We start from the raw sequence: 15,671 nt of genomic DNA, 5'->3' as shown, positions 1-15,671 counted from the left end.
GCGCCGCCCGCCGCCATCTTCGAGCCGGGCAGCGCCCCCCGCCACCATCTTTATGTCGGGCAGCGCCCTCCCTCTCCACCCCCCCCGCCATCTTTGTGCCGGGCAGCGCGGTGCCCCCCGCCGCCATCTTTGAGTGGGGCGCTCCCGGCCGCCTCCCATTCATCGAGCGGGAGGAAAGACGTGTGAGCTGCTGATCCCCTTAGCAAACATGACGGCAGAAGAACGTTTGGAGTATGCTCATCGCCCTCTGGGTTTGACAAACATTGTGCGGCAACAAATGGAAATAGAAACAAACAAAAAAAACACAATCACGCGGTGTTGTTCCAACTCATCAGAAAGCATTACGGAGAAATGTCGCTATGTGCAGAACATCAGTGAAGTGCCGTACCACATGCACTACTTCAGGCACAGCAGTGTGAGCGCTTGTAGCAGTGACCGAATAAAGACACCCCGTGCGGGCAGGAGGTGCGGCAGCACTGCGGCCATTGGCAGTGCTGGGAGCAGGGCTGAGGGCACAGGTGCAGCAGGAGATGTTCAGGTGGGAGCTGGGAGAAACTGCTCCCAAAGAGCGGTCGGGCACTGGCACAGCTGCCGGGGAGCTGGGGGAGTCAGCGTCCATGGAGGCGTTCCAGAACCGTGGGGATGTGGCACTGAGGGCAGGTTTGGGGGTGGGCGGTGGGACTTGGTGATCTTAGAGGTCTTTGCCAACCATAATGATCCTACATTCTATAATGTTCACAATACATTGACTTATGTAGATGTATTCTGTCTGAATTTTAAAGACATCCTATCATTGTAAGTTGATCCCTTTTCTATTTTCATGCCTCCAGAATTCAATACCGTGCAATGGTAAAAAGACAACAGTGAAGAAGCCAGCGCAGCCGAGTTCTGGTGCAGTCAGTGTCCATCAGGGCCCTCCTGATCCCGAGTGTGGAATTACTGCTTTGCTGCACTGCGGGGTTGTTCTGAAAATGCACTGATGAAACTCTGAAATAGGAGAGACAACAAGGTATTATTTCTCTCTACGTTATCATTTTTTAAGTGTTACTTATTTTAGATATGATCTACAACGTGCTCAAACCAAAATATCTGAAGCATCTGTGCTGTTAATGGCATGAAAGCGTTGCATAACTGGAATGTGTCTGGCATGGCTATGTCTGGGGGTATAAGTGCAGTGTGTGCAGGCACACCTGGGTTTGCTGTAACGCAATACCTGCGGGCTGCCAGCACACAGCTCTCAGCTTCCAAACTCGTCTGCGGATCTCAGTGGATAATAATCAGGAGTTCTGTGGTATTCCAGGATGCAAATAGCTACTTTAGAACCACCTCAGGAATGCGCAGGGTAATCACAGCTCCAGCCTCACGCTCCCACTTGATCTCTGCGCCATTTTCTTTTGGATGCAGTCTGAAGGCCACGGGAGAGCAGCACAGGTCAAAGATGCATCTCCATTTGTCTGGACCCTAGAACAGCACCAGGTGGCTATGTAGAGCTCTGTGTCACGAATCCTGTTTTGGGGACCCAGCATTGTTGGGGGTAAAATACAAAAGTGGACAAACAGCACTACGTGTATCTACAACCTTCAAATCAGTGCTGCGCTGCACTTCACTGTGCTGATAGCCTCTGTGCAAGATAAAGTGCCTCATAAAAGGCACTTTACTACAAGATTAACAGATCATGTGACTTTCCTATAAGCTAATAGAACACTACCATGAAAGGTTAGTCAAACAGATGTGCGAGTGGGTGAAAATATCCTTCCTACCTTTTTCAGTGAAGGCAAACAATACAACAGCTATTATAAAATTTCTTCCCAGCCTATCACCCATCTCCTCATGCCCATAATGGTATTTTTTTTATTTCTTGAAATTTGCTTGCAGCTGTGGCACTGACCACTGACTTTACATTTTCCATTTATTCATCCATACCCTCCCAGGTCACCCCCCAGCACACAGAGCACTCTCGACCAAAAGCCACCAGAGCAGGGCTTCCCCATGCATGCTGCAGAACTATCAACACCAGACTCCCACATATGCACTCTTTTACAGCTTGTGCATCTACCGAAGAATGAGAACAAAATAGGGGGAAAAAACGGGACTTGGTTACTTGGAGGCAAATACACACACACAGAACAGGCAAGTGTTTGCGTTAATACTCTGATGGCTAAGAAAAATTAATTATGTGCAGGTCTGAGCTAAAAACAGCATTACCTGAGACTCGGGATAAAATCAGCTTGTCTTGTAAGGCAGTAAGAGGGATTTTTGCAGTAACAGTTACATCTCAGCTTTACAGGTCACTAAAACGGAAGGCTTCTGTAAAAAAGGTGTTTTTTTCTTTTTTATGAAAAAGAATAAACCAGACACAGAAGATCTTTTCCTGACCCTAGAAGTGTCTGCCTGGAGTAACCACATTTAAAAATCCAAAATTCCAGACAACGAGGCCAAGAATATTGAATGGACATGATAACACCAAAATGAAGTCGTGATACAATAGCAGTAATTCTTTTTTTTAATCAAATGCACCATTCTTAGTTTTCAAAAGATGTGATTATGTTCAGTTAAGATTACCCAACAGTTTTATGCTACTCTCAAGCCATCAAAAATGGAGTATACTTATGTAACTCACACCTCATCATGATTTTAAAGCTTTGCCATTTCTCTGTTGTCAGGATTGCATAACCTCCATGCCTTGTTTTTTTTCTTCAAATCCGCTGTTTATCTGTGTAATTTCATACATATAGCAGAGATGCAGGGAACCTCATGCTTCAGTGATCTTTTCACCATCTGTCAAACTGAGTGGCACTGGAAAAAACAATGCAATATGGCTGTAATATATTGTTTGATAGCTTGTTTAGAAAGTATACATGGTACTTCAAACCACAATAAAATATTTTAGTAGCTAAGTCAATGGCAATAAGACAGCAGAAAGAAAAAGGTTACTTAAGGTGAATGAAGGTAAAACAGCATGCTTGTTGTTAACCAAAAGAGCTCACAGAATCACACCCAGCCATCAGGAACAGCAGGCACAAATGAACAGATATTATGGCTGTTAGGAGGCTTAATTGCTACTTGGGCTGAGAAAGGAGGAAATGAAGACTCAGAGCATAGATAACTTCTCAGTATAACAGATAAAACACCAATAAGTTGTCGACAGAGACAGAGTATTTTTATACGTAAGTGAGATCATTAAACACCGTGGATTCCATGGATAGGAATCCTGAATGCTCATGGAGTGGCTGGGGGGACAAATTAGCTGGGGGCACATCGTGGTGAATTGTCGGGATGGAAAAAGATATCTACTCAGGAACTGCAGGAGGTCCTTAAAGCAGAGCAGTGAGGTGAAACTCTTCGGTACGGTATTAAACGAACAGAACAGGACCGATCCCAGCTAAGCACCTCCCTAAAGTCTGTTCTTATAGCATTTGATCCTGCAGGCGAGGAAAGAGAGATGAAGGGATAAGGAGCTTTTAATCTTGCCTGGTATTAAGTGACACACCAGCAGCTGGGACAAATGCTCTTTACAGGCAGAAGGGAAAGCCAACCACCCGAGCGGAGTTTGCAGCCTGAAGTCACATCAGTAATAGTTGTGCTGCTTTTGCAACAGAGCACCACTTCTCACAGCAGCTACTTTGTGTTCCTGTTATACTGTCAGCTGTGACCAAACTCTCTCTTGCAACACATGTGCCCTTGGGTTGTCCATACCACATGCACGGCCTCGTCTGTGTGCAGCCCTCGGACCTGTTAACGGTTAAAGGAGGGGACAACTTCTGGCACGAGCCCTGTACAGCCATCTTTAAACAGGAAAGAAACCCCATCTACCTGGCTGTTAGCCAGACTGCTATTGCTCAGTAATGCCATGCTGCACGAGTCCTTGAGACCTTCTCAGTTAAGATGTGGAGCTCACCGAGCACGAGGTCTCTGGAACACCGACGACAAGTTGACGTAAGCCTGTCACACATCATGTTTCAGCTCAGACACCAGCACAGCAAACTGTGGAGCAATATCAGGAGATGGCACAGCAGGATTCAGAGCAGTTACATTTGTATGCTTACTGATAAACGCGATGATCCCCGACACAGCTGTGAAATACCTGAACAGATAAAATGCCTCGAGTTCACAGATATCACTTTTTTATTGGCTGGAGTGGAGTAACTGCTGTATTCAAACAGTGGCATGTAAGATGAGAGCTTTTTTTCATCCTTGCCAAACCAACTCCCTTTAAGAGCACAGTTACTGGACCTGCTATGATTGAAATCAATAACTAGAAGCTGTAATTTCAAGAGACGTTTTCTCTGCACTTTATACCTCAGTTTCTGTTATCTCTGATATGTAAACAGAAACACAATGCAGTTTCAGCACAGCAGCTAATGAACACTATGCTATCTCAAAAGGTTCTTCTTTCCAAACCTCCCTGTGCTCCTGCCCCCTCTTTGCATTGCTCTTAGCCCGCATGGCAAGCTGCAGCAACTTACCAATTAATGGACAGATTTTCTTGGATTTTTCTTTCATTTTGTTTTTAAAAATTACTCGTTAGTAGCTCAGCAAAGCAGCACGGCATTGCGGAGCCACGCAAGCCCTCCAGGAATAGGAGCACCACCAAAATCAGCAGGGAGTGCAGCATCAGGCACTTTGCTGCAGCTCAGCTGCAGAGCAGGGGGAGCTGGATGGGAAACGGGACTTCCAGCAGCACTGCACGAGCAGCGAGGTGAGGGTGAGGGGCTTCCCAAGGAAGAGCTAAAAGAAGAAACAGATGTTTCTGGGTGTGCTCTGAAAATCAGCAGAGAGCACATGAACAAAAGAAATGTCTCAGGAGAACAAGTCGTACCCTCCATCCAACAGACCATGGTCCCTTTTCCCTTGAAGAAAAAAGGTGTTAGCTTTCTGCCGTCACTGCAGTGCCAGGTCTGAGTTCATGATCTGCACTATCAGAATGTCAGTGATAACACAATCTACTCCATTGCTTTATTGACTTAAAACAGCTATTTCAAAGGTAACAATCCACAGTTCTTTTAAAGAGTAACGAGGTGGGTATTTATTGAGTGATTGTGAGATGCTTCTGATGGAATGTTTGGCAAAGGCAAGTGTAAAGCAATATCCACTGCTTCTTTTTTTTTTTTTTTTTTTTCTAATGAAAGTATCTCATTTGGAAGAAAAGTATTTATGTGAATAGTGAGTGTGCACCTCACATCTTCCATTTCTAGAAAAAGAAACCCAACTTGCTCAGAGAAGAACTGTTCCTAACAGTGACGGGAAAACAAGTACACCAAAATATTAAAAGATGTTCCAAATCTCTCCAGTGAAGACCTTTGAGGAAATAAGTTTCAAATGCCAGAACAAGCATGAATTCCTGATCAAGTCCTACATTTGTTAAACAGAAATAGGCCCAAGAACAGTGGTGCCCCTCCTCGTGCAAGGCTTGGCATCTGGGGAGGTAACAGCAGTGCAGAATGGATGTACAGATCCCAAAAATGTATCTTGACATCCTAACTCCTGGTTGTTCTTGAACTTACTTAATTATCAATGAGCCACTAAGAATGCAGGGAAGGTATTTACAGAATTGTATTTGGAGATGGACTTACAGTGAAAGTGGGGAGAACAGTGACAAAGACATACTAACAGTTACTGGGAAGTAAATTGTGAAAGCCTTCAAAACAAAAACAAAGCAAAACAAAGCAAAACAAAAAAAAGCCACCTGAAAAAGAGTAGAGAGACTAAAATGATAACTCAAGTAATAATTGCTCCTCAGCTAGAAATGATCGTCTGGAAAGAAGAGAAGATTTTACAACGTAAATCCATCAGTGTCAGAGTAAGAGAAACTGACAGACCTCAAGGCTACTGATTGCAGGGTGGCTGTCTGAGAAACAAAGCAAGCTCCTGTATTTACTGTATTTCCATTTTCTCCCTCTGCAGAAAGGAAGTGAAAGCCGTTCACATATCTGCCCTACCTACATTACTGCTTGAATGAATGAAAAGCAAAGCAGCACTGACAAAAACAGCAATATTAAACTGTTCTTCTTTAACAGCCCCTCCATTAATACTGGTATTTTGTCCCGCAGCTTTCCCAGCGTTGTAGTGTTACAAAGTAGATGTGATGGGAAACAGCCTCACCTGCTGGTTTGAGGAGACACAGCCAGGTGCCCACACAGCTCAGTACTCCTCCTTTCACATCTCCAGCACCCCAAAGGAAAATCACCTTTCTTCTTTGCTGCTGCACCGTATAATATAGCAGCAGCAAAAGTGTTTGATAGAGATCTTTGCTGCTGTTTTGTTAAATTCATTTTCAAAAACAGAAAGAAGAAATAAAAACAGAAGACTGCGCTGTCTTATCTCATTAAAGGTAGGACTTTTTATTAAGAAGTGCTATTTTATCTGTGTACTGAAACAATCGCAGAAGAGTGAGAAACAAAACAGATGTCAGGTCACCACAAAGCTACACACGTATCTTTTGCTGCTTCTTCTGTCTCAGTTAAATCAAGTTCTAAACTCCTGCTGGGGCACGACGTAAGCCACGTCTCCCCCTCCTGCGGTCTGTCCCTCTTCTGCCTTTGCAAGAAGCTGCTGCCCACCCTTATCACTGGTAGTGCCCATGCACAGGTGTGCTCACTTCCCAGGGCCGCAGGATGCCATGCAGGAGCACATTCCTTCAGTGCTGGTCCAAAGTTAGTCCAATTTCCAAATGAATCATTTCATTTTGCCGGTTAAGACTCTAATGGCTGTCATTAGTTCATTATCTTGATTGCAGAAAACATTTACAAAACAGGGATCACAGAATGTTATTTACGTCCCCCCCCCAGCTTCATAACTGCACACTTCCTTTAAGTAGGACTGATCTGACTGTCAGAGGACTGATGGCTTCCAGTTCCCATGAGAAACAGAAGGCTCTGCACTCACTTCACGCTTCCAAACGTCAGGCCATGCAATTTCAATGGCCGTGCTCAGATGGGAGAGCTCAGATTTAGAGATGCGCAGGAAGAGGCTAAAAGTAGATGGAAACAAACTGAAAACTTCAATAGAAATGAGCAAGCAGACGGCAGCTATAAAGATGCACGTAAAGAGTTGTACTCCTTCCAATTCCTGACTGCTTCCCTGGGGCTCTGCTGAGCTTTGAGAAGTCGGTTGATTTCATTCCCCCATCCATTTTGCCCATTTGGCTCTTCCTGGGGGACATCCTTTGCCAGATTGACACCACAAGTCTGCAGGCCAAGTCATTCTGCTTATCTATTATTGTTCCTAGAAACAAGGGACCATTGAACACAGTGACAAAGAGCTGTTAGAACGAAAAAAAAAAAAAAAAAGAAAAAGAAAAAGAAAGAAAAAGAAAAAGAAAAAGAAAAAGAAAAAGAAAAAGAAAAAGAAAAAGAAAAAGAAAAAAAAAGAGAAAGAGAAAGAGAAAGAGAAAAAGAAAAAGAAAAACAAACCAACAAACAAACCCAACATCCATACAGGCTTATCAGGAGTTGTATCAACCTAACACTGGATTTTAGAAATGAGTCTTTGGTTCATTATCAAAGATGCCTTATCTGACACCCAGTGAGATGTAACCATTTTCCTTTCTGCTGGAGTGCTCCACTTGCTGTATTGGTTTGGACAAGGACAGTGCAGTGTGGGTTTTTGTTATCTTCCCTGTATGTATATGTATGAATCTGCACACATGTTATAAATAACAGTGCAAATAAGTAAACTATGTGCATGGCGAAATAAGTGATAGTTTGCTCTGAGTAAGAATGAAGAGTTCTGTGACAGCTTCCCCCCTTCCCTCGGTCACTGCTGCCCTGTGTTATTCCACTGAGCATTTTCTTCTCAATTCAGTATGGAACAGTCTAATAAAATGCAGGAATCAAAACCAGAGATGAAACTGAAGGGGAAAAAAAAGGTTGCTCAACGTCCATTCCTACAGACAGACCCACATCTGTAAGCTGATCCACATCCAGGGTATTCACAGCACTTCCCAAAGACGAGCAGGTCCACAGCTGTGGCAGCAGTGCCAGCATCACGGCCTCCATTCTGCCTATCAGATCTCAGTGCATGCTAGAATGGGAATCACCCTTTCTTGCGACCAGCCTTTCAGGCACACTGCTGTGCTTCTGCCAACGTACAACACCTGTTTGATTTCACTGACAATTCAGCGCCAGTGCAGACGCAGGAGAATCTTTGCTCCTAACAAATATTTACTTCGGTTACGGCACCCTGTGTTCTGTGCTGCCTTCCCAAAGCAGCCACGTCTGGCACAACGCCTACTGCAGCAGCATTACTGATAGATCCTTCGGTAAAAACAAACACGGAGGGCCTCTTTTACCTGAAGGGTAATGCTGTGTATCACATGAGGGAAAGAACGCCCACATACTGCTTTATTCTGCTGTATGGAGGTGTCCACAAAGGCACCGCTTGGGTCACATACGAATATCACAGAATTACCCTTTTGGACCCTCTTCCAAAAAGTATTGCAGACAACAGCAATGCACCAAGGTTGAACGGAGCATTTCTCCAACAGTTACCAGTTAAAAGTGTTTGTCAGAACAAATGACTGCAGCCTGCAAATGGGAAGTGCCATGTTCTGGGTAACAGGTAACCTTTCCAAATGACAGACTGCAGGGAAACACTCAGCAGTCAGTGAAAAATGTCAGTGGGTCAAGGCAAAAGCCATCACTGATGGGACAAACAGAAAGGAAATACCACAAAACCCCATTCTGCTTACAGCCAGCTGAGTTCCAACATGAAAACAGCACCTGGATTCGGGGGGGGGAAATACAGGCGAGTGTGCCAGGCTGAAGGCAGTCAGCAACTTAGGCACATACTTCTGGCAGAGTCAAACAAGGGGAAATAAAGCACAAAGCTCAGCACAAGAGTCAGTTACGTTACAAACATTTTTCAGATCAGGAGAAAAAGATCAGCGGATGTATTTTGGGGCCATTCGTTCACTGGAGGCTGCAGGGAAGTATCACCACAGTTGTAGGCGTGATGCTTAGGTGCCTTTGTTGGGAAGGGAATCCCACCTTTAATTTGTTTAGGTGTGAAGCAGTGCAAATAACACGTGGCTGTGATGAACAATTGTGTCAATAAGTGTGTGTTGAGCAATTCGTTTACAGGCAGCGGACCAGATCTGTGTTACAAAAACATGATGGCCATGGATGGCTCATCCCAAGATTTTCACAGGGGGGCAAAAATCTTCATAGGAGAGAACAAAACAGAACAAAACAAAACAAAAAAAACCTACTCCTCAGAAATATAAAATTAAATCTCCAAAGGAAGTATCTACTCTAAATAAATAAATAAACGAACAAACGAATAAATAAAATAAGTGTCCCAAAACTTCTTAGCAGCAGACATAGAAACCAAGTGCATACGGCTTTCTAGAACCCTACCTAAGAAACTATGTAAACTGTCAGGCAGCTTCCTTCAAATCCATGCCTGTTTCTCCCCACTAATTTGACAAAGCTGTTGCAGAGCTCAACGTTCTCAGGCAGGGATCCCTGTGAAAGGACAGCGGAACAGATGGAACGGATCGCTCTGCTTCTAAGTGCAACTTCTAGGTCATTTAACAATACGACTGCAATTAAGAAGAGAACACAAAAGCAACATGAAGGTATGGGATCACGCTCCCCAGCTTGGCTGGAAAATAAAGGGCCAGAAAAATATCTCCAAAGCCCAGGGTCAATCTCCCCTGGTCAGCCCAGTGCAGGTTACTGTGTCTGCTCTGATGTTCCCTGTCGAGATATGTGGCTGCCAACAAGCCAGCATTAATCTCTTCTGATTTCAAGCTGGTATGGAGGGTTAGAAAATATCACGAAGGAAAAAAAAACCCGAAACATTATTTGACATAAAGGAGAAAAACACAGAAAGGTAAAAAGGAAGAGAAAAATAAGAAGTCTTGTAAGGAAGTAGACTGAATTCGATATACAGCCTGCTCTGGATCACAAGGCAAAAGAAGACCTCTAACTTCAGCTAACAATGGTTTCCAGACTTGTTTCAGTTTTCATGCCACGAAGTGTCTTTAGACTTCTTATGGAAGCAACAGCCTTCTCTTTACAAGTAGCAAGGAGCAATGGCTGTCAGAGATTACAGCCAAAGCGCGCAGAAGAAATGCTAGCAAGAAAAATCACATCCCATTAATAATGTGGCTCTCCATTCTCAACCAATTTTGTTAAGCAAAACCTCCATCCATCAAAACACTTAATTCCCCATCAAACGTTCAGCACTACTACTGAGCTCAAGTGTGTATTTAATCGCCATCAAACATGTTTAATAATAATTAATTATTGACCGAGGTTTTTCCATGTATGCTTCAACCTCTTGGAAAACTAGCTCACAACCCACATGGCAGCATCCAAAGCTTTCTGTTTCAGTATCAGCCCATCCCGTTCTGGGGCAGAAAGAACAAGATGGTGCTCCCCCAGTCCATTTCTACCCGTGCCCCCCATGCACTGAATGTTAGATGTGCACAGTAAAGACAAGTCCCTTTTCCCAGAGCGCAGTGAGTGACTCGTGCTGGCATGCAGTGGGCAGTGAAGTTCAGCTGTTTGAGGACTCAGTGGGCACGCTTCCCCGCAGCGCTCTCTGGCCAGCTGGAACTCACAGCAATGCGGGCTGGCTGCCTTCAGAAAGCTGTGCAGTCATACTGACCACAGAGAGGGGCAGCCGCAGTGCCAAGCCACACCTGCAAGGAGATGGAGATACAGGCACGGTCCTAAGACATTTACATCTACAGATACATGAAAATCTCTATGCGAATGTGAAATATTGCTCTCCCAAGAAGCTATCAAATTTACGAGCTCATACTGGCAGTTTGCTTCTCAGTGAAGGCTTGTCATAGCTATATTCTAGAAAGCAAAATAGCAGCGGTTACTACTGGGATAAATTAAATCTCCAACAAGACCACAAGAAAAATAGGTGGGCCCAATACTCACAGCATCAAAGCTATCAAGAACAGCTCTGGTGAAACAAGAAAAGATAATTTAAGAAGCAAGTACACCAGAGGAAGGAGCAAAAAATGAAGCCAGCAGATGTGGATTCTCAAGTAACAAAACCTGAAGACAGCCAGTAGCATGACAGGAGAAATCCAAGGTTAAAACAAGAAAGAATGAATAGCTGTGCAAAAAGCAATGACCTCTTAATGTATGCCATCAACTAAAATCATTCTAGTGCTAAGATAAGGACAGTAAAGTTGCTGAAACAAGGCAAACAAATATTGCCTATCTCTATTTGATAACACGGGTAACTTCCTGCTATGCAGGGGTGAGGAGATGCTTCCAGTATTCCAAGCAAGTAATATTGAGATCATGTTCAGAATTTTGTAAGGAAAAGCATAGCCACAAGAACCAGACAAACCCTGAAGAAAATGTAGGATAGCAGTGGGACCGTGATGGCAATTCCTGATTAGTTTGGGGATAACCAGGTAATTGCTCATGAGTAGGTCTCCTAAGATAAAATAATAACTAATAATTGCAGGAGAGTTAGATGGGTTTCATATAGTCCTAATTCATTTCATGATAAGGAAAGCAGCATCATTAATAGCGGTGACAGCGTTCTACAAAAGAGCTATCCTGTCCAAACTCCGTTCTGTGCTGACCACACCAGGACACGCTGCTCAGGCTCTCTAAGGTGCTCCACCTAACAAACAGCACTCTAAGCCAAACGAAGACTCACAGCAAAGAACAGGTTGTGTGAATTCGGCTAGGTTAAGCAGAAGATGTCGTAGTTAACGATTATGTCAGCACTGCGTCTGAATTAATCTGTTATTGTTCTCAGTGAAGTGAAAAAAACACAGTAAGGTCAGTGCTGACGGAGTGGCAGAGGATGGGAGGAGCAGTGGGTTCCGGATCTTGGGACAGCGCTCAGGCACGTATGAAAAAATGAAGGAGCTTGCAGAAAGCAAACAGACACCCTTATTGCTCAGCCTTTCCAGCTCGCAGCTCTGCACCGCTCCGTTCCTTCGCTGAGGTGGGGAGCCAGCCGTGCGATGTGCAGCAAGCGAGTGGTAAGGAGACATCAGCCAACAGGACCTTCTGTCTGATATGGGTTTGTTGTGTAGTTCACAAGGACAACGATTATTTATCCATCTTTGCAGCAAGGCAGTCTTTTGGAGAAACAGGCAAATGCATACTTGGTCACGTGTAAATGTTCCTTCCTTTAGCTTTACTTACTCAGCAGGTAACTCGTCTTCCTACAAGCAGGCTTGACAACAGATATGATTCCCCATACACTTCTACTGCTCCAAGAAGGCTGGCATACAGTAATTCTCCCTACGGAACCCAAAACCTTCTCTTCTAAATCACATCTGAGCAGATGTGATCAGCCTTGTGCAAGAACTGTTACCATTTTAAGTATCTTGTATTGTGCTGTTGCAACAAGTAAGCCAAACCCCTCACTTTCTAAGGAAAACACACTAAGGTTACCTTCTTCGTCTAAACAGCCCCCTTGGCTTTCTACCAAGAGCTGCATTCCACCAGAAAAGCCTTTCTTTGTGCTGCTGGGAGCTCTCTGATGTGATTTTAAAGCAGTGGAATGTACTTGTAGATGTCACAAGCTCTTTACAATGTATTTACTTGCAGCTCTTGATTTGGTGTGTTTGCTCTGAACCTCCCAGCCCCCTTCACCCAAGGGGCTGCAGAGCAGATTAAGTATACGCAACTGAACTTGAATTACATTGACAAAAATGTCCTTTCTAATGATTAGCACCAAACCTGCAGAGCAGGTTCAAGTACAGGGATACCAGAGACAAGACACACAGTGTGTGAAATATCCCACTGAACATAGTAGGATTAACAAACCCTTTAACAAAAGCAACAGAATGCACGTGGCTGGATTCATCTTACACAGCAGGCAAGAGGAGAACACATGAAAAAGCTACCGTATCCTACTTTGTGTCTGCCCAGCCACGTCCAGCACGTAGAAACCATGCCCAGCTCCCAGTTCACCTCTAACAACTGCCTCCAACACTTCCTGCTGTGTAAGAGCTGCTTTAAGTGAGTGGGCAGCACAGAGTGTTGTCCTCCAAATGGCACTGAGCCACAGAGGGCACCTCTCTGCATCAGATTTAAAGTTACTCTGTTCAATTAGCAACAAATGCATCAAAATTGACCCCTAGAGGTCCTGAGGAAATAAGTATTCAGTGCAGGCAAATCAATCAGGAACAGAGGTGAAGGTTAGTAAGAAAATCAAACAATGTTATAAGAAATGATTTTTCAATCTTGTATTACTAAAGGCAGTTTGCTGCAAGACCTTAAACATCCATTTCTTAGTAAAACTAACTCCATTTCCTGGAGTGACAGGGTAGGAACAAAATCGATTTCTACAAAGTTTTGCTTACTAAGAACATGGCACTATGCATTTTGTTCAGATTAAACAGAGCCTACCAGCCAAGCCTGCCTCCAAAACAACAGGGCAAGCAGCAGTCGAGGCAAAGTGCAGCCAATAAGCCACAGCTTTCTCTAACGCAAAGAGAAAACCTCTTTATGCAGGCCAGGGTTCTACCCTTCCCAGGCTGCCCAGACTTGCCCCCTCGCTGGATGCTTTACCACGTTATTGACATAGCACAAGATGGTTTTTGCTGACAGATGAAGACGAGACAAAGCTCCCTTTCATCAAGTACCCAGCTCTGCTCAGACAGCAGGCTACCAGAAGTGCAGTCTGCCACTGCTACCTTACAAACCACGGCTTCTGACACAGCACAGCCATAGAATGGGATCCTTCACCAGACTCCCAAGTCATCACACAAACCAGAAACACACTTTTGTGGTTGCAGTGAACCCACTGCTTCTGATTCTGATTTTACTAAACTTCAAATCCAAGCTGACAGAAGGAGAATTTCAAGCTGCTGTAAGGAACAGCAGTTCCTTACCTCCCAGCAAACCAGGGACAGGCAAATGACACACAGCCTTTCACTCCAGCTCCCTACATGGGTTTAAGTTGCTGCTTTAAACACAAACTCAATGAATCCAAAAATACTTCTGCAGCAGATCAAGTGTTAAAAGCACACTTCTGCTTCCATTCAGCTTCGTCCAGCACACAGTGAACCACACAGCCCTGCTCAGGCACACTGCTAAGCAAGCTTTACCAGTACTAAGCATGTTGTAGCGAGCTGAAATAAAGGTGAATATGCAGAGCTTCACCCTGCTAAAGGCGCGGTATCTGCAATGACTAGAAAGAGCTGTGGCAAGCTTTGAGAGCAATGTCTCAAAAGGAAAACAAGGAAACTCACGAAACAGAGACCAGACAATAAAAAACAAGTCGAAAGCACTTTGAGCAAGTCTTTATTATTCTACTTTGCTAACTAGAAATAAGATAGACAAATTCCCCAACCCCTTCTGTCAGAACGTCGGGGTGTGATGAAACCCGGCTCCCAAATAAACACATGCTTTGAAAAAGGTAAAAAATACTTCTGTGATTTGTGCCCTGCAGCCAAACTTGAATGACCCTGAGAAAAGTCTGTGCAGACAAGTCAGTGGAGATCGATGTGCAGCTCGCTGCTTCCGCTTTAATCCCCTTTGTGTTATTGCTTTCAAATTGAGTTTGTTTTTCTGTTTTTTTTTTTTTTTCAAACAAAGTGTTAATCTTGACTAAAATCCACCATGAAGTGCTACAACGTCGCTTTTTATTACAAATACCAGAATTTCCTCGAAAATATAAATGTGTAAAACAATCAGCTGGCTGTACAGTGCATTTACAGTACATGATCCCGAGTAACAGGCAGACTGAAGGACTGCTTACACGTTAGCCCTTGGCCACACAGGATTGGCAGTACAACTCGAACGATACGGGGTGAAAGCTACCGCTGCTACCAATAAAAAATAAAAAAAAGAGTCAAGACCTCAGTTACAATTAAGTTTATCACAGAACTGGGATACATACATAACTGTACAAGGAACAGTAACTTCTAACTAGAAACCGTCATCATGTTGTAACTCTCGGACGGGCTGGACCGGCCAGTTCTCCACTTCTTACAGCTGCTCCTGCTCTCCAGGGCTTTGCTCGCCTTCGCCCCGGGCTGCGGGCTTTCATAGAGGACGCAGATCGAGCCGTCCTCGCCTATCCGATAGGACACCTCGAAAGGGTCGACCCAAAGAGTCAATTCGCTGGGCAAGAGCTGGAAGAGTCTCTCGTGGCTCAGTCCGATCATCGCCGCCGCCTTGCCGATCAGCGGGTCCATCTGATGGTTGATCCTAATGCACCGGTACCCGGAGCCCTTGGTCGGCGCCGTGGGGAACCAGTGGTGTTTGTAGTGCTCTGCGGGAGGAACAAAGAGCGGCGTTAGCGGCGTTAGCGGCGTTGGCACCGCGGACACGGAGCGGGCCGGGCCGCCGCTCACCGCGCAGCGCCTCCTGCAGGCACTCCCGGAAGCACCGCAGCTGCTCCTCGCCGATACCGCCGGCGGCCCGCAGGAGGCGGGTGACGAACGCCGCAGCCGTGGAGGTCTCGGTTCTCATGGCCGCTCGGCCGCCGCTCGCCGCCGCTCCGGCCCCGGCCCGCCGCTAGCGCCGCCGCGCCGCTCCGCCCGGCCCGCCGCTCCGGCCAATGGCGGCGTCGCGCAGCAGCGCGTCACAACGACGCGGCCCGCCCCGCGCCCCTCCGCGGCCGCCGAGCCCGATCCCCATTGGCCGCGGCGGGCGCGGGGCGGGGCTTAGGGGCGGCCGCGCGCGGCCATTGGGCGACCGCGGAGACGGGCCGTGTTTGTTTTGCTG

General features: G+C 45.4%; 1 protein-coding gene and 1 long non-coding RNA gene across 2 annotated transcripts; one reads left to right on the top strand and one right to left on the bottom strand.

The window, feature by feature from the left end:
• Positions 1-30: 30 nt before the first annotated feature.
• LOC116217162 (uncharacterized) lies at positions 31-14,605 on the top strand. Its single transcript, XR_014886376.1, has 3 exons — positions 31-538; positions 831-1,009; positions 2,345-14,605. It is a non-coding gene; the product is annotated as an uncharacterized LOC116217162 (long non-coding RNA).
• LOC104913142 (protein BTG1-like) lies at positions 14,228-15,543 on the bottom strand. The gene is made up of 2 exons (XM_010718429.4): positions 15,299-15,543; positions 14,228-15,216 (listed from the first exon to the last, which is right to left on the bottom strand). Exons 1-2 carry the CDS (start codon positions 15,414-15,416, stop codon positions 14,867-14,869), a joined length of 468 nt encoding a protein of 155 aa, XP_010716731.2. The 5' UTR covers positions 15,417-15,543; the 3' UTR covers positions 14,228-14,866.
• Positions 15,544-15,671: the final 128 nt, after the last annotated feature.

Source organism: Meleagris gallopavo, chromosome 14 (assembly GCF_905368555.1).
Source record: "Meleagris gallopavo chromosome 14, MGAL_WU_HG_1.1, whole genome shotgun sequence".
Lineage (NCBI taxonomy): Eukaryota > Metazoa > Chordata > Aves > Galliformes > Phasianidae > Meleagris > Meleagris gallopavo.
Note: the sequence above shows the minus strand (reverse complement) of the source record. Positions and strands in the feature narration are given on the sequence as shown.